Genomic DNA, 21638 nt, shown 5'->3' with positions numbered 1-21638 from the left:
ATCTCTTGACCTCGTGATCCTCCCGACTCGGCCTCTCAAAGTGCTGGTATTACAGGCATAAGCCACCACGCCTGGCCTTTAATTTTTGTATTTTTAGTAGAGACATTTTTTCACCATGTTGGTCAGGCTGGTCTCGAACTCCTGACCTCATGATCTGCCCCCTTGGCCTATGAAAGTGCTGGGATTGCAGGCGTGAGCCACTGGAACCAGCCTAAGAATTGCTTTTCTTAAAGAAATAATGGGCCGGATGCGGTCTTCAGGATCACCTGAGGACAGGAGTTCAAGAGCAACATGGCCAACATGGTGAAGCCCAGGGCACAATGGCAGGTGCCTGTAATCCCCAGCTACTTGGGAGGCTAAGGCAGGAGAATCACTTGAATGCGGGAGGCAGAGGTTGCAATGAGCCAAGATCATGCCACTGCACTCCAGCCATGACAAGATCTAAACTCCATCTCAAAAATAATAAATAAATAAAGTTTACAAATATAGCTACATTCCAATGATCCTTTCTGATCCCACTCTCCTCTCTCAAAATGTAATTACATTCTTAAATAGGTGTCATTATATTCTTATTTTTATTAGAAATGTATGTATCTGTAAATAATGTACTTTTTTTTTTTTCCTGGAGACTGAGTCTCTCTCTGTTGCCCAGGCTTAAGTGCAGTGCTGTGATCTCGGCTCATGGCAACCTCCACTTCCCGGGTTCAAGCAATTCTCCTGCCTCAGCCTCCCAAGTAGCCGAAACTACAGGCACATGCTTGCCACACTCGGCTAATTTTTTGTATTTTTGTGGAGATGGGGATTCACTGTGGCTGGTCTCAAACTCCTGAGCTCAGGCAATCTGTCCGCCTCAGCCTCCCAAAATGCTAGGATTACAGGCTACACCTGGTGAGCCACTGCACCCGGCCAATGTAGATTGTTTTGTATACACAAAATTTTTTACATACATGACATCATTCTGCACTTTTTGAGGCTGAATTTAGAGCCAAAGTGCCGGGGTTCAAATTCTGCCTGCCAGAGATCTCTTTTTGGGCCAGTGAGAGTGGCTAAAATTAGATAAGTGGTGATCGTTGTCCAATTATCTGAGGATGCGGGAAGCTGCTGAATTCTACACTTTAAAAGAGTGACTTCTGGCCAGGCGTGGTGGCACATGCCTGTAATCCCAGCACTTTGGGAGGCCAAGGCAAGTGGATCACGAGGTCAGGAGTTCAAGATCAGCCTGGCCAACATGGTGAGACCCAGTCGTTACTAAAAATACAAAAATTAGCCAGGCTTGGTGGCATGAATCTGTAATCTCAGCTACTTGGGAGACTGAAGCAGAGAATTGCTGGAATCTAGGAGGCGGAGCTTGCAGTGGGGCGAGATTGCACCATTGCACTTCAGCATGGGTGACAGAGTGAGACTCTGTCTCAAAAAAAAAAGTGACTTATGCTATGTAAATTATATCTCAATAAAGATATTATAAAAATATAGGTAACAATGAAAGCTGAGATGTGAAAAAAATCCTGGATGCACTATGAGTAGCACGGCCTTGGACAAGATATTTAAAAAGCTTTCTTGGGCTGGGCACGGGGCTCATCCCTGTAATCCCAGCACCAGAGTTCGAGGCAGGCGGATCATGAGCCCAAGAGATGGAGACTTTCTTGGTCAACAATGTGAAACCCTGTCTCTACTAAAAAAACAAAAATTAACTGGGCGTGGTGGTGCAAACCTGTAGTCCCAGCTACTCGGGAGGCTGAGACAGGAGAATTGTTTGAACACAGGAGGTAGAGGTTGCACTGAGCCGAGATGATGTCATGTACTCCAGCCTGGGTGACAGAGCAAGATTGGATCTAAAAAAAAAACAACTTTCTTTGCCTCTCCATTCTTATCTATAAAATGAGATAATTACAGACTCTAAATATTAATTTTGTTGTGAGAATTGAGTGAGTTAACACTTTTTGTGTGTGTGTGTCCCGGCGGAGTTAACACTTTTTAGAAATCCTTTTAGAAACACTTAGAACAGGCTGGGGGAATTAGGCTGACACAGTGATCAATAAATATTAGCAATTATGACTATTTTTGTTTTCTTATGTTGGTGTTTTTGTTGTGTTGATTTCAATGTTCTTGATGATATATATGAACTAGTTGATTCAGTCTAACTTTTTTATTTGTTTGTTTTTCTCCACACATTTACTTTAAAAAAAATAATTGTACAAAGCAATTATTTCTTATGGCATATCAGAAATGCTGAGTCCCAGGCCGGGCCCTGCCCCTGCAGAGAGGTGATTCTGCAGCTGGGGGCTTGTCCAGCTGCCCCTTTTAGTGGTTTTCTCCAGGACACGGAGCTTCCAGAAGCACAGCAGTCCCCGTGTGTCCCCGTAAGCTGACCTCTGTCCCCAGGCATGGTGTGATGCTGCCCCTGTCTCGAATCCTTCATTGTTCAACCGCAAGCCCAGTGTTTTCATTTTGCATGTTAGGTGTCTTGGTCTTGCCTGTCTTACCCTGAACCCGGGTTCCCCGGGGCCATGTAAGACTCAGGCAGCTCTGATGGCCCTGGGTACTTGGAAGAACTCCCAGGAAATCCAAGCCTGCGCCAGGGATCTCTGGCTTTCAAAGTCTTCAAAGGCTGGAGTGGCCACCCACAAACTCCACAGAGCTCTGACAACCTGCTTTCTTTCCTGAACACCTCGTTCCTGGGTCCTTTCACCCACTGGACCTCACTGTGTCGCCTCAACTCGGAGGCACTTGCCCTCTGAACCCCCAATTTTACAATAAATGGGGTAGATTCCAAACATCACTCAGCTCTGACCTTCTCTGACTTTTCTTCCTCAGTCGTCTGCCTATTGAGCTCCTATTCACACTCCAAAGCCTCAGCTAAAAATCCCCCTTCCAGAAGGAAGACTTCCCTGCTTCCTGTCTGGACTCTCCCAGCTGCAGGTCTTTTCTTCTGATTCCATGATGCTGGAACTGTCTATGGCTCTGCTTCTTCCAGACTGAAGATTCCTGGAGGACTCCAGAGCTGCCTACAGGATGGGAATGCAGGTTATTAAACAGTGTCTGGGATGCCGCCCTGGGTATTCAATGCCTTGCAAGGGCAGCGGTCCAGGTAAGTCAGATTCCAGCCTGGCTCTTCCTCTGTCCCTGTGATGTCGGGACCATCCGTTGAGACTTGGTTTCCCCAACTTCGATGTAGCTGGGGAGATCAGTCCTTGGTCCAGCCGCTCCCCACAGTCACGGTGGCTGAAAGCAGGTGTGCAACCTCGTTCCTCAAGGTGTCCCTGTGCCGTTCAGCAAGACGTGCAGCGAGGCCTCATGGCCTCCGAGGGTGGATTTGGATCCTCCTCGGAGTACAGGGGTGGCAGGCAGTAGCTGAACTCTTGGAAGTAGGCGAAGAATGGGCCTTCCAGGCTCATGTCAGGGTCCTGCGGGAGTGGGAAGGGGCTCTGCCCCAAGGCTGCCGCGTCGGTGTCCGCTACCACCTCTGAGTCGTCAGGAGGAGCCTCGGGCCGCTCCGGCAAGGCCCCCAGCCCCAAGTCCAGCAGGAAGCTGGCGTGGCTGCCCACACTGGAGGAACGGCTGCCGAAGGTGTGCAAGGGGATAGTGCCGATCACCAGTGGCAGCTCCAGCAGTAGCTTGGATGTGCCCAGGATGTCCACGCAGACCTTGAGTGCGTAGTCCACGTGGAGAACGCGGCAGTGCAGGATAGAAGGACCCACCGGGGGTATCCGCAGCGCCCGGCCCTGCCACACCGCCCGCTGTCCCGGGCCCACCGGCTCGCCCGCGAGTGTGGCCACCACTGCCTGTTTCTGCTTTCAGGCGCCTCGGGCCATGAACATCTGCGTCTGCACCACGGTCGCCCGAGGCAGCACAGGACTCGTGGAGCTGTTGTCCATCTTGGCAAAGACGGGGATGACCTCTCCTGGTGTGTAGCTCTTGCGGTCGATCTTGGCCGAAAGGGAGACGAGGCCACGGTTATGGTACCAGGATCGGTCGACCTTTTCCTGAGCCCCCGCTTGAGGTGCCAGCAGGACGGGCGTGTTGATGTCGACAGGCTCGATGACAGTGAACACCTTCCTTGCCCTGCGTGCTGGGATCCAGGGCCGGTGCAGGGTAGCCTTGATACAGTAACGGACACTACCGTGTTTGCCCTCGAAGGATGTCACCAGGGTCGGGGGCAGCTGGAAGTTGAACAGGAACTCATGGCACCCAGGAGGCAGCGTCGTGGTCTCCCCCGTGTCTCGAAGCAGCAGCTGCCGCCGCCGCAAGTAGGTCTCGGCTGCCGCGTAGTAGCTGGACACGGCGTTGACGCCCACGTTGCGACCCTCCAGCCAGTGGGTGACCGCTCCGCCGCGCCTTCACTTCGAGCGCTCGCACCCGCAGCGGCGCCGCCACCTCCAGCAGCACCCGGCCGCACAGCCGCTCCCAGCTGCGGTAGGCGCCGCCCGGGCCCCGCGCCAGCTCCAGCGCGAAGCTGCGCACGCCCCCAGGGCGCATGGCGCGCGGCGGCGGGGGCCATAGCCTGGACACGCGGCGGGGAGGGGCACTGCCGGAGTGCGCCTGCAGGTCCCCTGAGTCTCCGCGGCCCCCCTTCGCGGCCCCGAGAGCCCCCGGAGCTTCCTCCCGGGCCCCCGGCGAACTTGGGCCTCAGTCTAACGTTTTTATACTTTTTATTTTTTTTCTTGAGATAGAGTCTTGCTCTCTCACCTCGGGAGGTGGAGGTTGCAGTGAGCCGAAATTTCGTCATTGCACTCCAGCCTTGGTGACAACAGTAAGACTCCATCAAAAAAAAAATTATTCATAACACTTGTTAAATATGGTAGGGCTGGCCAGGTGCAGTGGCTCATGCCTGTAATCCCAGCCATTTGGGAGGCCGAGGTGGGTAGATCATAAGTCAGGAGATTGAGACCATCCTGGCCAGTATGGTGAAACCCCATCTCTACTAAAAAATACAAAAATTAGCCCGGAAGTGGTGGCTCACGCCTGTAATCCCAGCACTTTGGGAGGCCAAGGCAGGTGGATCACAAGGTCAAGAAATCGAGACCAGCCTGGCCAAAATGGTGAAACCCCGTCTCTACTTTAAAAATACAAAAATTAGCTGGGCATGGTGGTGCACACCTGTAGTCCCAGCTACTCGGGAGGCCGAGGCAGAAGAATCACTTGAACCTGGGAGGCAGAAGTTGCAATGATTGAGATCGTGTCACTGCACTCCAGCCTGGGTAACAGAGGGAGACTATGTCTTCAGAAAGAAAAGAAAAAGAACTACTAAAGAACTTCTCAGCCTCCTGAGTAGCTGGGACTATAGGCGCGCACCATGCCCAGCTAATTTTTTGTATTTTTAGTAGAGATGGGGTTTCACCGTGTTAGCCAGGGTGGTCTCAATCTCCTGTCATCATGATCTGCCCACCTTGGACTCCTAAAGTGTTGGGATTACAGGCATGAGCTACTGCACCGGCTTTCTTTTTCAAGTTTTGTAATAGCTGCATACCATTTCTCACTTTATGGATGTAGTCTAACTGGTCTTCTATTTTGATTTTGGATCTATTGTATTGTTCTTCTATTATAAACTATAGTTTAATGAACATTGATTCATTCTTTTTTTTTTTTTTTTTTTTTGAGATGGAGTCTCACTCGGTAGCCAGGCTGGAGTGCAGTGGTGTGATCTCAACTCACTGCAACCTCCATCTCCAGGGTTCAAGTGATTCTCCTGCCTCAGCCACCTGAGTAGCTGAGACTACAGGCATGTGCCACCGTGCCCAGCTAATTTTTGTATTAGTAGTAGAGACGGAGTTTCACCATGTTGGCCAGGATAGTCTCAATCTCTTGATCTCATGATCCACCAGCCTTGGCTTCCCAAAGTGCTGGGATTACAGACGTGAGCCATTGTGCCCGGCCGGAACATTCTCATAGATTCATCTCTTTTTTTGTCATTCTGATTATTTCCTTTGGACATATTTCTATATGTAGCTCAAATCAAACGACTATTTAAAAGCTTTTTTTTTTTTTTTTTTTTTTGAGACAGAGTCTCACTCTGTTGCCCAGGCTAGAATACACTGGCACAATCTCGGCTCACTGCAACCTCCACCTCCTGGGTTCAAGTGTTTCTTCTGCGTCAGCCTCCCGAGTAGCTAGGATTACAGGCGTGTGCCACCATGCCCAGCTAATTTTTGTATTTTTTAGTAGAGATAGGGTTTCACCATCTTGGCCAGGCTGGTCTTGAAATCCTGACCTTGTGATCTACCTGCCTTGGCCTCCCAAAGTGCTGGAATTACAGGTGTGAGCCACCACACCCAGCTGTTTAAAAGCTTTACTATGAAGCCAAGCGAGGTGGCTCGCGCCTGTAATCCCAGCACTTTGGGAGGCTGAGGTGGGCGAATCACCTAAGGTAAGGAGTTCGAGACCAGCCTGACCAATATGGTGAAACCCCATCTTTAAAAAATAAAATAAAAATAAAAAAAGCTTTACTATGAATTGCACATTGTCTTCTAGAAAATTTGCTTCCATTATAGAGTAGGTTGCTTTTTTCTCTATGCCTTCAGTAACACTGGGCATTTCCAGTGACGGTGGAAAATGGTGAGAACCAGATATTGCATACCAATATTATTATTATTATTTTACCACTGCTACCACCCTATTAGTATTATTATTAAACTATAGAGAGGAGGTCTCGCTACATTGCCAAGGCTGGTCTTGAACTCCTGGCCTCAAGCAATACTCCTGCTTCAACCTCCCAAAATGCTGGGATTACAGGTGTGAGCCACCTTGCCTGGCCCATGATAACATATTTAATGCCAGCAAAGTATGCCATTGTATGAATGTTTATCATTATTATTATTTTTTTTTTGAGACAGAGTTTCAGTCTTGTTGCCCAGGCTGGAGTGTAGCAGTGCGATCTCGGCTCACTGCAACCTCTGCCTCCCAGGTTCAAGCAATTATCCAGCCTCAGCCTCCAGAGTAGCTGGGATTACAGGCGCCTGCCACCAGGCCCAGCTAATTTTTTTTCTATTTTTAGTAGAGACGGGGTTTTTGACCAGGCTGGTCTCGAACTCCTGATCTCAGGCAATCTGCCCGCCTCAGCCTCCTAAAGTGCTGGGATTACAGGTGTGAGCCACCGGGCCCGGTGAATATTTGTCATTAATTTAGCTAATTATTGGTCAGGCGTGGTGGCTCATGCCTGTAATCCAAGCACTTTGGAGGCCAAGGTGGGCGGATCACCTGAGGTCGGGGGTTCAAGACCAGCCTGACCAACATGGTGAAACCTCATCTTAAAAAGGAAAAAAAAGTTTAGCCAATTATCTTGTCTTCTTGTTTTGGTGTTATAACCGTCGTTTCAATCAATAGCTTTTAAACGATGTCGGTTTTCTCATTCTTAACTTTGAATTTACGATAAATTTCTGGCCGTGGAATTGTTGAAGAAAAAAAGTATTAGTTTTTTTTTCGTTGTTGTTTTGAGACGGAGTCTTGCTCTGTCGCCCAGGCTAGAGTACAGTGGTACAATCTCAGCTCACTGCAACCTCTGCCTCCTGGGTTCAAGCGATTCTCCTGCCTGAGCCTCCTGAGTAGCTGGGACTACAGGTGTACATCACCATGCCCAACTAATTTTTGTATTTATTTATTAATTTTAGTAGAGACAGGGCTTCACCTCGTTGGTCAGGATGATCTGCATCTCTTGACCTCATGATCTGCCCCACCTCAGCCTCCCAAAGTGCCAGGATTACAAGTGTAATCCACCGTGCCTGGCCAGTATTAGTATTTTTAAAGCTGTGAATACATAGAGACAAAACGCTCTTCAGAAGAGCTGTGTTCTTGCAGAATATCAGCAAGGCACGGGAAGGAACATCTCTGTTTTTTTGTTTGTTTGTTCGTTTGTTTGTTTTTGTTTCTGTTGCCAAGGCTGGAGTGCAGTGGCGCGATCTCAGCTTACTACAAGCTCAGCCTCCTGGGTTCCAGTGATTCTCCACCCTCAGCCTCCCGGGTTCCAGTGATTCTCCTCCCTCAGCCTCCCAAGTTGCTGGGACTACAGGTGTGGGCCACCACACCCGGCTAAATTTTTGTATTTTTAGTAGAGGCACGGTTTCACCATGTTGACCAGGCTGGTTTCAGAGTCCTGACCTCAGATGATCCGCCTGCCTCGGCTTCCCAAAGTGCTGGGATTACAGAGGTGAACCATCGTGCAATGTAATCTAACCTAACTGGAGAACTACACCTTTATTTATTTTTTTCTTTTTCTTTTTTTTTTAAATTTATTTTTATAGTACTTTGAGTTGCTGTTTAAGAGAACTACACCTTTAATTGCCTCAACCAAACTGAATGCATCTAAGCATGATTGTCTATGAAAAACAAGTTCAAATAAAATTCTTAAATGATGCCATTTTTATACATCGTGCTGTGGTTAAGGTCCAAAATCTGAAAGATTTTGATTCTAGCTGTAGCTGTTCCATGACAAATAAGAATAATTTTCAACAGCATTATCTTGGTGATCAAGTCATCACCTTCCTTCCTCTCTTCTCCCCTCCCCTCCTCTCCTGTTCTCTCTCTGGAGTCTCCTTCTGTCACCCAGGATGGATCAGGGACACCTCCAGAGGTCAAATAAGGTGGAAACAACCTTCCTCCCTCCCTCCCTCCCTTCCTTCCTTCCTTCTGATGGAGTCTCCTTCTGTTGCCCAGGTTGGAGTGCAGTGGTGCAGTTTCAGCTCACTGCAACCTCCACTGGATCAGGAGCACCTCCAGAGGTCAAATAGGGTGGATCAATTCTCCCTCCCTCCCTCCCTTCCTCCTTCCTTCCTTTCCTCCTTCCTTCCTTCCCTCCCTCCCTCCTTCCTTGCTTTTGATGGAGTCTCCTTCTATCGTCCAGGGTAGAGCGCAGTGGTGTAATCTCAGCTCACTGCAACCTGCACCTTCCAGGTTCAAGCGATTCTCCTGCTTCAGCCTGCAGAGTAGCTGGGACTACAGGCAGGCACCACCATGCCCAGTTCAGTTTTGTATTTTTAGTAGAGACAGTGTTTCACTATATTAACCTGGCTGGTCTCGAACTCCTGACCTCAGGTGATCTGTGCCTTGACCTCCCAAGTGCTGGGATTACAGGTGTGATTCACCACAGCCCACCTAGGATGGATTTTTGAATCTGAGGGCTTCAAATCATAGTGGTTTGAAACCAGCCTGGCCAACATGGTGAAACCCCTGGCTCTACTGCAAATACAAAAAATTAGCTGGGCGTGGTGGTGCACACCTGTCATCCCAGCTACTTGGGAGGCTGAGGCAGGAGAATAGCCTAGTGGATGCAGTGTGGCCAGGGCTGGGGGGCTTTAGGTTGGAAAACTAACCTGCACCATGTACTCCTGAACCTAAAAGTGTGTGTGTGTGTGTGTGTGTGTGTGTGTGTTTTAAGAAAACATTTCAGGCCAGGCGCTGAGGCTCATGCCTGTAATCCTAGCACTTTGGGAGGCCGAGGTGGGTGGATCACCTGAGATCAGGAGTTCAAGACCAGCCTGGCCATCATGGTGACACTCAATTTTTATTAAAAAAAAAAAAAAAAGAGAAAAAAGGAAACACTTCAGTTGTAAATTCTAAGAGGAATTTCTGTTAGGTTGAATTCACTTTGCACTTTGGAATCTCGCTGGCATCTCCCGTTTTTTTGTGGCTTAACGGTTGACCAATAGGTTCAGTTCTCATTGATGCAGGTCTTGAAAATGCTTTTTTTTCCCGGAAAACAAATGACCAAAGTCATTACTGTACCCGCAAAAGGTAAATATATTTCGATTAGTCTCTGCAGACACCTAATTCTTACTGACACCAGAGTCTTGGCGTGATACGTGAGCGCCAAGAGCCTTCTTGGGCAGCTGAGAGAGACGCCGGGGTTCACTTGGGCGTCGCTGAAACCCCGCCAACTGACGACGAGCCCACCAGGGCGCATGCGCTGGGAGCGCGTCCGCGCCGGACACGCCCAGCAAGTCCAGTCTGAAAAGGAAAGGGGCGGAGTCTGCTCCAGGCCCCGCCTCCTATTGAGGTGAGCGCTTGGCCCGGGCTGGTTTTCCGCTTGGCGAAGGGTTACTTCCGGGTCGGACCCCGCTAGCTGCGGGAGCGGAGTGTAGAGCAGTGCTGGGCGGGCCAGCGGGGTGGGCTGCGGCCCTCGCGCCGCCGGCGATGCAGGGGGGCAGCTCCGGGACCCGCGAGCGCGAAGAGGAGGGCGACGGGGCAGGGGCTGTGGCTGCGCCGCCGGCTATTGACTTTCCCGCCGAGGGCCCGGACCCCAAATATGACGGTGAGGGACCGGAATGCGGCGTCGCCGCTCTGCTGTCTCCGTCCACCTGCGTCTGGGCGGTCCAGGGGGCCCCGAGGTTTGCCTCAAGACCCGGGCAAATTTGGCTACCTCCGGGCTTGAACCCGCGAGCCAACCGGGGTTGGGATGGCGGGCAGGCCATCGGGGTAAGGTAAATATTTATTGAAAAGAACGTCCGCTTCTAGCTCCTTTGATTACACTTCTGTTCCTTGGTTTTCTCTCTGGGGACTCAGGCCTTCGGATGGCTGGGGTCATCCCTGAGGCCACCGTCCCGCCCCCAAACCTTGTGTTTTTGTCATTCATTGAGAACGATCTCCCTTCATTAATGCAGTGAGACTTCGCAAACTGCGCTGAATAGTTTGGGTTGAGAGTTGTAATTTGTAGCTTTTGTCTTTTGCTTCATTGATGGGAGAACTAAAGATTTCTCATAGTGAGGCAGCATGGAAATAAGTCAGCTTCTTTGGTTTAAAGAATAAAAAGGCCCAAGGTTTTTTGTTTTGTTTTTTTTTTGAGACATCGTGCTCTGTCACCCAGGCTGGAGCGCAGTGGCACAGTCATAGCTCACTGCAGCCTCCAACTCCTGGGCTCAAGTAATCCTCCAACTTCAGCGTCCCGAGTACTGGGACCACAGGTGCACACCACCATGCCGGGCTAATGTTTTGATTTTTTTTTTTGTAGAGATGAGGTCTTGCTGTGTTCCCCAGGCTGGTCTGGAAGGCCTGGTCTCAATTTATTCTCCCGCCTTGGCCTCCCAAAGTGCTGGGATTACAGATGTGAGCCACCACTCCCAGCGCCCAAGTTTTCTTGAGGCATTTGGTTACTAGAAGTAGGGTAGCTAAGTTACTTAGTCTAGAGTAGGAGATGCTTAAAACATTGACTCTAACTAGGTAAAAGTGTCCACAATTTTGATGAAAGTGAAATAGAGTCCTTAGTTGCTGCCAGGTGTTTTGGCAATATTAAAAATCGTGCTATCAAGAATGAATACATTGGCTGATGGGGTGGTTCATGCCTGTAATCCCAGGATTTTGGGAGGCTAAGGCGGGTGGATCACCTGAGATCAGGAGTTCAATACCAGCCTGGTCAATGTGATGAAACCCCGTCTCTACTAAAAATACAAAAATTAGCTGGGTGTGGTGGCGGGCGCCTGTAATCCCAGCTACTTGCAAGGCTGAGGCAGGAGAACCACTTGAACCCAGGAGACGGAGGTTGCAGTGAGCCGAGATCACATCACTACACTCCAGTCTGGGAAACAGAGGAAGACTAAATCTCCAAAAAAAAAAGAATACATTGATTCAGGGATTTTTTTTTTTTTTTTAATGGAATGCTTCAGGAATTTGTGGTTCATCCTTGTGCGGGAGCCACTCCAATCTCTGTATTATTCCAGTTTTTAGTATATGTGCTGCTGCATTGAGCATGACTCAGGGAGGTTTTAACTATATGGTAGTTCCTATAGAATGAGAATACACATTGATTTGAAGCATGAAACAAAACAAATATGTTGCGGTTTATTTAAAGGTGCAAATTGTTCCTGTAAGATAAAGCATATGAGAAAAAATAAAGGTGCAAACTAAGTTGAAATGGTTTTGATTGATTCAAATGGAATAAACATGTGGAAATGTTATTGCACTTTATAGCCTTAACACAACCTATAATTTTTTTTTTTTTTTGAGACAGAGTCTTGCTGTGTTGTCCAGGCTGGGGTAAGGTGGCATGATCTCAGCTCACTACAGCCTCCACTTCCTGGGTTCCACCTGTTCTGCTTCAGCCTCTGTAGTAGCTGGGATTACAGGCATGTGCCATCATGCCTGGCTAATTATTTTTTTTTTTTGTATTTTTAGTAGAGATGGGATTTCACCACGTTGGTCAGGCTGGTCTTGAACTCCTGACTTCGTGATCCACCCGCCTTGGCCCCCCAAAGTGCTGGGATTACAGGTGTGAGCCACCGTGCCTGGCCAATTTATTTATTTATTTATTTAAAGAGATGGGATATTGTTTTGTTGCCCAGTCTGATCTTAAACTCCTGGGCTCAGCAGATCCTCCTGCCTCAGCCTCCCAAAGTGCTAGGATTATAGGTGTGAGCCACTGTGCTCAGTCCTATAATTTTTGACCATAAAGAGGAGCAAGAGCAGAGTGTGGTGGTAATTCAAGTAGGCTATTAAAAGAAAAAAAGTTACTGGGTGCGGTGGGTGGCTCATGCCTATAATCCCAGCACTTTGGGAGGCTGAGGTGGGCAGATCACCTGAGGTTGGGAGTTTGAGACCAGCCTGACAAACATGGAGAAACCCCATCTCTACTAAAAATACAAAATTAGCCCAGCATGGTGGTACATGCCTGTAATCCCTGCTACTCATGAGGCTGAGGCAGGAGAATCGCTTGAACCTGGGAGGTGGAGGTTGTGGTGAGCCAAGATTACACCATTGCACTCCAGCCTGGGCGACCAAGAACGAAAGTCCATCTCATAAAAAGAAAAACAAAAAAATTTTAACAATGATTTTTTAATGGACAAACAACTTTTCCCCCACATGTAAGGTGGTATATGATAGCTTAATAATATGGAAAGTGTTATGTCATAGGAAGAGTCCCAACTGTAAACATGAAAGTGTGCCTTTTCTGTAACATTGTGATAAGGGTTTCTGCAAACTAAAGATTATTCTTGAAGGGAGTGATCTTAGATAAGCTTTTAAAATTTTTCCTTTCCTGGGTTACCGATAATACTGTTGTGCTGATACATGGCCTTTTCCCCCAGAATGTCCAGACACAGTTTGTGTTTAAAAAATTTTTTTAGAGACAGAATCTTGCTCTGTCACCCGGTGCAGTGGTGTGATCAGAGCTCAATACAGCCTTGTTTTCTCAGGCTCAAGCTATCTTCCCTTCTCAGCCTCCCAAGTAGCTGGGTCTACAGTTGGGCGCAACCATGCCCAGCGAATTTTTTGTATTTTTTCTTTGTAGAGACACGGTCTCAGTATGTTACCCAGGCTGGTTTTGGACTCCTGGGCTCAAGCAATTCTCATGTCTTGCCTTTTCAAAGTGCTAGAATTACAGGCATGAGTCACCACCCCAGCCCATTTTCTTTTTTCTTTTTTTAAAAATTTAGAACACTAGAATTCCACCTGATCATTTTTCATTAGATGTAAAAATGGAATAGCTAAAAAATAGGTGGTCTGTATGATTTGAATAAGTCATTCTGCTGGTTAATGGCAGAGTCAGAACATTCAAAACCTAAATGTAACTTTAACATTTTTGGCAGTTTGTTTGTTTATTAAATGGAGTTTGGCTTTGTCGTCCAGGCTGGGCTGCAGTGGTGCAATCTCTGCATAATGAAACCTCCATCTCATGGGTTCAAGGAAGTCTCCTGCCTCAGCCTCCTGAGTAGCTGGGGTCACAGCTGCATGCCACCATGCCCAGCTAATTTTTGTACTTTTAGTAGAGATGGGGTTTCACCATGTTGTCCAGGCTTGTCTTGAACTCCTGACCTGAGATGATTGTGCTAGAATTACAAGTGTGAGCCACTGCACCCAGGTTTTTTTTGTTTTTGTTTTTTTTACCTGTTTAATAATGTCTTAAATAAACAGTAACTGAGAATTTAGGACCTTCAGCCTTGGTGCCAACTCGTCTGTCTGCCTAGTGTCAGACAGTGCAGAGGATGGGCTTGGGTGTCAGTCTGATCTGCCTGTTTCACTGGTTCCTCAGTCTTCTGAAATCAGTGTTTTCATCTGTAAAATGGGGATGAACACTTACCTTATATTAATTTGTGAGGATGGAAGGAGATTGTGTATGTACATAGTACATAGTAGCACATGCTCATCAAGAAAAATTTCCATTTTTCCTATCTTTCCCTCTCTACTCTGCCCAACTCCCTCTCTCCCTCCCTCTCTCCCTTCCTGCTTTCCTTCCTTTTCTTTCTTTTTTACAGAGTTTTGCTCTTGTTGCCCAGGCTAACAATGGTGTGATCTTGGCTCAATGCAACCTCCGCCTCCCAGGTTCAAGGGATTCTCCTGCCGCAGCCTCCCGAGTAGCTGGGATTACAGGCATGTGCCACCATGCCCAGCTAATTTTGTATTTTTAGTAGAGACAGGTTGGTCAGGCTGGTCTTGAACTCCCGACGTCAGGTGATCCACCCTCCTCGGCTTCCCAAAATGCTGGAATTACAGGCGTGAGCCACTGTGCCTGGCCCCAGCTAACTTCTTTCTTTGTGCCTGGGTCTTCTCAAAGGAGGGAAGCCATTCTAGTCCCACTTCCTTGCATATTTATTTATTTCTACTGTTGGACACATCAGAAAACTGTTTCTCCTCTGTCTCATGGCATCTTTCTGCTGATCCTCCAGCTTCCAGGATTCAACTCCAGAGTCACTTCCAGAAAGCCTTTCTTGACTAACCCAACTCAGCATAACTGTTCTTTTGGTTTTTGTGTGCTTACATTTAAACAGTTTGTGTTTCATTAATTAGAGTATATGCTAAAAATTAAAACAATTTAACTGATAGAGTAGAATGATGGTCACCAGAGGCTGGGAAAGATAGTGGGGCGGGGGTAGGGGAGGATGATTAATGGGTACAAAAATACAGTTAGAATGAGTCGGATCTATTACTTGATGGCACAGCAGGGTGACTATAGTCAACAATCATTTACTGTACATTTAAAAATAAAAAGATGGCTGGGCACAGTGGCTTATACCTGTAATCCCAGCACTTTGGGAGCCGGAGATGGGTGGATCACTTGAGGTCAGGAGTTTAAGACCAGCCTGACCAACATGGTGAAACCCTGTTTTGTCATTATGAGACAGGTTTACCATTAATTTAAATGTATTTTCTTTTTTAATTTTTAGAATCTGATGTTCCAGCAGAACTCCAGGTGTTAAAAGAACCTCTACAACAGCCAACCTTTCCTTTTGCAGTTGCCAACCAACTCTTGCTTGTTTCTTTGCTAGAGCACTTGAGCCATGTGCATGAACCAAACCCGCTTCGTTCAAGACAGGTGTTTAAGTGTAAGTAAGAATGTATTAATCATGCTAAATAAAGCTCATGAAGGCTGGGCTCTGTGACTCAGGCCTGTAATCCCAGCACTTTGGGAGGCCGAGGTGGGTGGATCACCTGAGGTCAGGAGTTTGAGATCAGCCTGGCCAATGTGGTGAAACCCTGTCTCTACTTAAAATACAAAAATTAGCTGGGTGTTGTGGCAGGTGCCTGTAATCCCTTAGGAGGCTGGGGCAGAATAATCTCTTGAACCGGGAGGTGGAGGTTGCAGTGAGCTGAGATCATGCCACTGCACTCCAGCCTGGGTGACTGAGTGAGACTCTGTCTCAAAAATAAATAAATAAATAAAGTAAACTCGTAAAAAAGAAAAAAAAGACCATGCTGCTGTCCTCACTTATTTGTGGGAGCTGAAAATTAAAACAATTAAACTAATGGAGATAGAGTAGAATGATGGTCACCAGAGGCTGGGAAAGATAGTGGGGGGGTTGGGGAGGATGGTAATGGGTACAAAAATACAGTTAGAATGAATCAGATCTATTATTTGATAGCACAGCAGGGTGACCACAGTCAACAATAATTTACCGTACATTTAAAATAATAAAAAGACAGCCGGGCACAGTGGCTCACACCTGTAGCCCCAGCACTTTGGGAGGCCAAGATGGGTGGATCACCTGAGGTCAGGAGTTGGAGATCAGCCTGGCCAATGTAGTGAAATCCCATCTCTACTTAAAATACAGAAATTAGCCGGGTATTGTGGCAGGTGCCCGTAATCCCATCTACTTGGGAGGCTGGGGCAGGAAAATCTCTTGAACCGGGAGGTAGAGGTTGCAGTGAGCTGAGATCATGCCACTGCACTCCAGCCTGGGTGACTGAACGAGACTCTGTCTCAAAAATAAATAAATAAATAAAGTAAGCTCGTAAAAAAGAAAAAAAGGCTATGCTGCTGTCCTCACTTAATTGTGGGAGCTAAAAATTAAAACAATTAAACTAATGGAGATAGAGTAGAATGATGGTCACCAGAAGCTGGGAAAGATAGTAGAGGTGGGGGGTAGGGGAGGATGGTTAATGGGTACAAAAATACAGTTAGAATGAATTGGGTCTATTATCTGACAGCACAGCAGGGTGACCACAGTCAACAATAATTTACTGTACATTTAAAAATAACAAAAAGACGGCCGGGCACAGTGGCTCACACCTGTAATCCCAGCTCTTTGGGAGGCTGAGATGGGTGGATCACTTGAGGTCAGGAGTTTGAGACCAACCTGACCAACGTGGTGAAACCCCGTCTGTACTAAAAGAATACAGATTTAGCCGGGCATGATGGCGCACACCTGTAATCTCAGCTACTTGGGAGGCTGAGGCAGGAGAATGGCTTGCACCCAGGAGGTGAAGGTTGCGGTAAGCTGAGATCACGCCACTGCACTCCAGCCTCGGCAACAAGAGTGAAATTCCGTCTTAAACGAAAGAAAAGAAAAAGAAAAAAAGAGTATAACTGGATTGTTTGTAATACAAAGAAAGAATAAATGCTTTAGATGATGGATATCCCATTTATCCCGATGTGATTATTACACATCACATGCATGTATCAAAATATCTCATGTACCCCCATAAATATATACAGCTACTATGTACTCACAGAATACAAAATTAATAAAAGTATGTTCAATGCTATGAGTCTGAAAAGCAGCCGGTATACAAAAATTGGAGTGAAATAAATATGAATGATGTCCCCACTTCAATTCAGCTTGTATTTTCGTTTGAGTAATTCCTTATGAATATGATCACTGTGGATCCCATAATTGCATAAAATTGAATAAATGAAAGATAGTTCTTTTGCATCTATAATATGATTATGCATACAATTTTTTTTTTCTTTAAGATGGAGCCTTGCTCTATTGCCCAGACTGGAGTGCAGTAGTGCCATCTCTGCTCACTGCAACCTCTGCCTCCTGGATTCAAGTGAGTCTCCTGCCTCAGCCTCCTGAGTAGCTGGGATTATAGGCACATGTCACCACGCCTGGCTAATTTTTGTATTTTTAGTAGAGCTGGGGCTTCACCATGTTGGTCAGGCTGTCTTGAACTGCCGACCTGGTGATCTACATGTCATGGCCTCCCAAAGTTCTGGGATTACAGGTGTGGGCTACCGCACCTGGCAAATTCATAGAATATTTGAAGATTTGTTGGGTAGCTGGTGAGCAGGTAAAAGAAAATCATGTGAACTCATTCTGAACCAGTTCTTGACCAGAGAACTAGAGCCAGCCACACATTGTGTTGTTGAAAATGTTTATTTTTATACCTGTTGTAGGGTACTTATATGAGAAACTTGAGCACAAAAGTGAGTAGAAATACAGGTTATGATGTTTATAGTTTAGCTTATTGACAGACCATTGTGGCCTCTTTGCTAGTTCTGGCCACAAGTTGGGCATGGTGGCATGTGCCCTTAATCCCAGCTACTCAGGAGGCTGAAGTGAGAGGATTACTTGAACCTAGGAGTTCAAGGCTGCAGTGTGCTGTGATCACGCCTGTGAGTAGCCACTACACTCCAGCCTGGGTGACATAGTAACACACCCTGCCTCTAAAGAAAAAAAACGAATAGTTCCAGCCAGAGATTCTGAGGTTCTTTTTTTTTTTTGGAGACAATCTCGCTCTGTCGCCTAGGCTAGAGTGCAGTGGCGTGATCTCGGCTCACTGCAGCCTCCGCCTCCTGGGTTCAAGCAATTCTTCTGCCTCAGGCTCCTGAGTAGCTGGGATTACAGCCGTGCATCTGGCTAATTTTTGTTTCCTTAGTGGAGAAGGGATTTCATCATGTTGGTCAGGCTGGTCTCTGTCTCCTGACCTTGTGATAACACCAGCCTCGGCCTCCAAAGTACTGGGATTACAGATGTGAGTCACTGTGCTCAGCCCTCTGAGGTTCTTTTTTACTAAATCAGTCTCAAATTTATAGGTACTTTTATGTGGTCTTAAAACTGAATTCGGTTTTAGTTAAAGATACATTATCATTTTGATAAACTTGATGGGACATGAAAAATGGTACAAATATCTGTACATTGTACATTTACTGTTTCTTGAATAAAGCAAATATTATGCTCTGCATTCCAAGCAGTGGCATATGTGGTGGGAGGTGGGTGAACAGCAGGAAGTGTGTTCCTTAGGTTCAGAAGTATTGGTGCCTAGGGATTATTGTATTAGTCCCATCAAATAGAGAAGCAGATTAGAGTAACTTTAATACCGTCATCTTGCTCATCATTAAAGCAATCCTGTGACTTTTACTGATTTTAAGATAATTCTGAATTCCTCATATATAGCCTCTTTAGATGACTGAATTTTAAAACAAAGTTATTTAAATAAATGTTTTTAATGTGATCAGTGAGTTGATAATCTCCATTTGGAGAGTTTTCTTTCTTTTTTTTTTTTCTAAGCAACAAATTTTGCTTTCATAAATGTAGACTTTTTGATGCAGAAAGAATATTCTCAGCCAGGAACGGTGGCTCACGCCTGTAATCCCAGCACTTTGCAGGGCTGAGGTGGGTGGATCACTTGAGGTCAGGAGTTTGAGACCAGCCTGGCCAACATGGTGAAACCCCATCTCTGAAAAACAGAAAAATTAGCCAGGCGTGGTGGCAGGCACCTGTAATCCCAGCTACTTGGGAGGCTGAGGCATAAGAATGACTTGAACCCAGGAGGTGGAGGTTGCAGTGAGCTGAGATGGCAACACTGCACTCAGCCTGGCAGATAGGATGAGACTGTGCCTCAAAAAAAAAGATAAGAAAACATTAGCTGGGCATGGTGGTGGGTGCCTGTAATCCCAGCTACTCAGGAGGCTGAGGCAGGAAAATTGCTTGAACTCAGGAGGCGGAGGTTGCAGTGAGCTGAGATCATGTCATTGCCCTCCAGCCTGGGCAACAAAGTGAGACTCTGTCTTAAAAAAAAAAGCATATCCTCTATGGTATCTGTATTTGCTGAATGAGTAGAAGCCAAGTCACCTTTGTGGAAACTTCTTTTTCTAAGGAGCCTGGTATTTGGTTTACACATATATGTATGTAACATGCGCTCTTTGAATGTTGCTTAAAGATATTTCGTGATGATAAATTGGTCCCATTGTTGTAAGTTGTCATCATATGATTGCACTCCTGCCCTTATTCTTCTCTTACTGCCTATCAGCAAAGGGTAATGTGTGGAATGTTAGAAGACTTTACTTTTTTTTTTTTGCCCTTTTTTCAGAAACAGCTTATTAGTACTTTACTGACTAGGCTTGGTAAACAAATGACTATGCAGAATAAGAGAAGTAATTACAGTTGTGCTTTTCTGTCAGTGAGTGTACTAGTTGCTCCTTCTCTTTTAGAGAATCATTCCCCAAGTTTCTTCATTAAACAAAAATTTCTCTAAGGGCTGGGTGTGGTGGCTCATGCCTGTAATCAAAGGACTTTGGGAGGTGGAGGTGGGCAGATCACTTGAGGTCAGGAATTTGAGACCAGCCTGCCAACATGGTGAAACCCTGTCTCTACTACAGATACAAAAATTAGCTGGACATGGTGGCACAAGCCTGTAATCCTAGCCACTTGGGAGGTTGAGGCCAGAGAATCGCTTGAACCTGGGAGGTGGAGGTTACAGTGAGCTGAGACTCTGTCTCAAAAAAAAAAAAAATTCTTTAAGGTATTTTATAGAACATTCTCTTCGTTTATTGTGTTTATAAATATAGTATTTTTCTATTGAGGTTTGTGTGTATATTGCTGTTATTACACTTTATTCTCTGTGTATGCTTTAAAATTGCCATTTTATTAAAGATGTTTCTAATAATAGTTTTTCGTATTCTTTTTGTAGTACTTTGCCAGACCTTTATCAAAATGGGGCTGCTGTCTTCTTTCACTTGTAGTGATGAGTTTAGCTCATTGAGACTACATCACAACAGAGCTATTACTCACTTAATGAGGTCCGCTAAAGAGAGAGTTCGTCAGGTAAGCCCTAAGAAACATACTTTGGGTATGATAGAAATATACTTTAATTTCATGAGAATGGTATTTTCAAGCACTATGAAGTTCTGAGGGCCAGGCGTAGTGGCTCATGCCTATAATCCAGCCCTTTAGGAGGCTGAGGTGGGGGGATCATTTGAGGCCAGGAGTTCAAGGCTGCAGTGAGCCATGATTGTGCCACTGTACTCCAGCCTGAGCAACAGAGTCAGAGTGAGAACTTGCCTTAAAAAAAAAATAGAGAGGAGAGGCAAGGTAGAGGGGACAGATGGACTGGGATCTTGAGACCATTTTAATTTGTGGGTTTTTGTTTTGTTTTGTTTTGTTTTTTGAGACAGAGTCTCCCTCTCTGTTTCTCAGGCTATAGTGCGGTGGTGAAATCTTGGCTCACTGTAACCTTCGCCTCCCAGGTTCAAGTGATTCTCCTGCCTCAGCCTTCCAAGTAGCTAGGATTACAGGCATGTGCCACCACGCCCAGCTAATTTTTGTATTTTTAGTAGAAAAGGTGTTTCACCATGTTGGCCAGGCTTGTCTCAAACTCCTGACCTCGTGATGTGCCCACCTCGGCCTCCCAAAGTGCTGGGATTACAGGCATGAGCCACTGCTCTCAGCCTAATTTCTGTTTTTTACTTAGTAAGATGGGAGGTGGTGCAGGATTTTGATCAGAGGAGTGACACAATCTGACTTAGATTTTAGCGGGGTCCTACTGGCTGCAGTGTTGAGAATGGACTGAGGGGGCACAGGCAGAAGCAGGGGCCAGGTGCCACCATACACACAAGAGAGGTGGGGCAGACAGGAGGGGTGGGCAGCTCCTGCATGGATTTTGAAGGTGATGTCAGCCTTGTCTGCTTTCTGGTAAATTCTTAGCTTTGAAATATTGTCAGTTGTAAACTCTTAAGTAATAGTGAAAAAGCTAGTGGTTTTAAAAATGTTGTTTATGTACTGGGGCTGTTAATGTGATGTTGAATTTGGATAGATTCTTTATTCCATGCAAGTTTTCAAAATGCTTTTTAAAAACATTTTTTTAATTGTAGGATCCTTGTGAGGATATTTCTCATATCCAGAAAATCAGGTATGTGTTAAAACTTGATTATGCAGATTATTGAAAAGAGATCAAAATGAAGAAAATACTGGTTTTGAGGTCAAAACATATTGTTAGTGTTGTTTATGAACATTAAAAGCTTTATTCTCAGCAATTAAGCAGTAGCTCCAAAATTTGCTTTGCTTCTTATTCCCTCCTCTTTGATCCTGCCTCCCTTCCATTAATCGTGGATTCCATGGGCACACTTTTTTTTTTTTTTTTTTTTGAGACAGGAGTCTCACTCTGTTGCCCAAGCTGGAGTGCAGTGGTGCAGTCTCAGCTCACTGCAACCTCCGCCTCCTGGGTTCAAGCAATTCTCTGCCTCAGCCTGCAGAGTAGCTGGGATTACAGGTGCCCATCAC

General features: G+C 46.2%; 1 protein-coding gene and 1 pseudogene across 16 annotated transcripts in view; one reads left to right on the top strand and one right to left on the bottom strand.

The window, feature by feature from the left end:
* Positions 1 to 2127: 2127 nt before the first annotated feature.
* LOC118149871 (arrestin domain-containing protein 2 pseudogene) lies at positions 2128 to 4476 on the bottom strand (annotated as a pseudogene).
* A 5477-nt stretch (positions 4477 to 9953) lies between these two features.
* The window catches only part of EIF2AK1 (eukaryotic translation initiation factor 2 alpha kinase 1), a 40672-nt gene continuing 28987 nt past the window's right edge, over positions 9954 to 21638 (top strand). For 4 of the 16 annotated variants that reach the window (XM_078357484.1, XM_078357458.1, XM_078357475.1 and 1 more), the window contains exons 1-5: positions 10035 to 10240; positions 14172 to 14286; positions 15081 to 15239; positions 20050 to 20183; positions 21230 to 21267. In XM_078357484.1, the coding sequence (XP_078213610.1) occupies positions 10235 to 10240; positions 14172 to 14286; positions 15081 to 15239; positions 20050 to 20183; positions 21230 to 21267 (452 nt within the window). In that variant the 5' untranslated portion in view covers positions 10035 to 10234. Of the gene's footprint in view, positions 9986 to 10034; positions 10410 to 14171; positions 14287 to 15080; positions 15240 to 17107; positions 17188 to 20049; positions 20184 to 21229; positions 21268 to 21638 lie in introns of those variants that run through there. The other 12 variants (XM_078357487.1, XM_008983474.5, XM_008983480.5 and 9 more) reach the window with 5 other exon arrangements.

Source organism: Callithrix jacchus, chromosome 2, assembly GCF_049354715.1.
Source record: "Callithrix jacchus isolate 240 chromosome 2, calJac240_pri, whole genome shotgun sequence".
NCBI lineage: Eukaryota > Metazoa > Chordata > Mammalia > Primates > Cebidae > Callithrix > Callithrix jacchus.
Note: the sequence above shows the minus strand (reverse complement) of the source record. Positions and strands in the feature narration are given on the sequence as shown.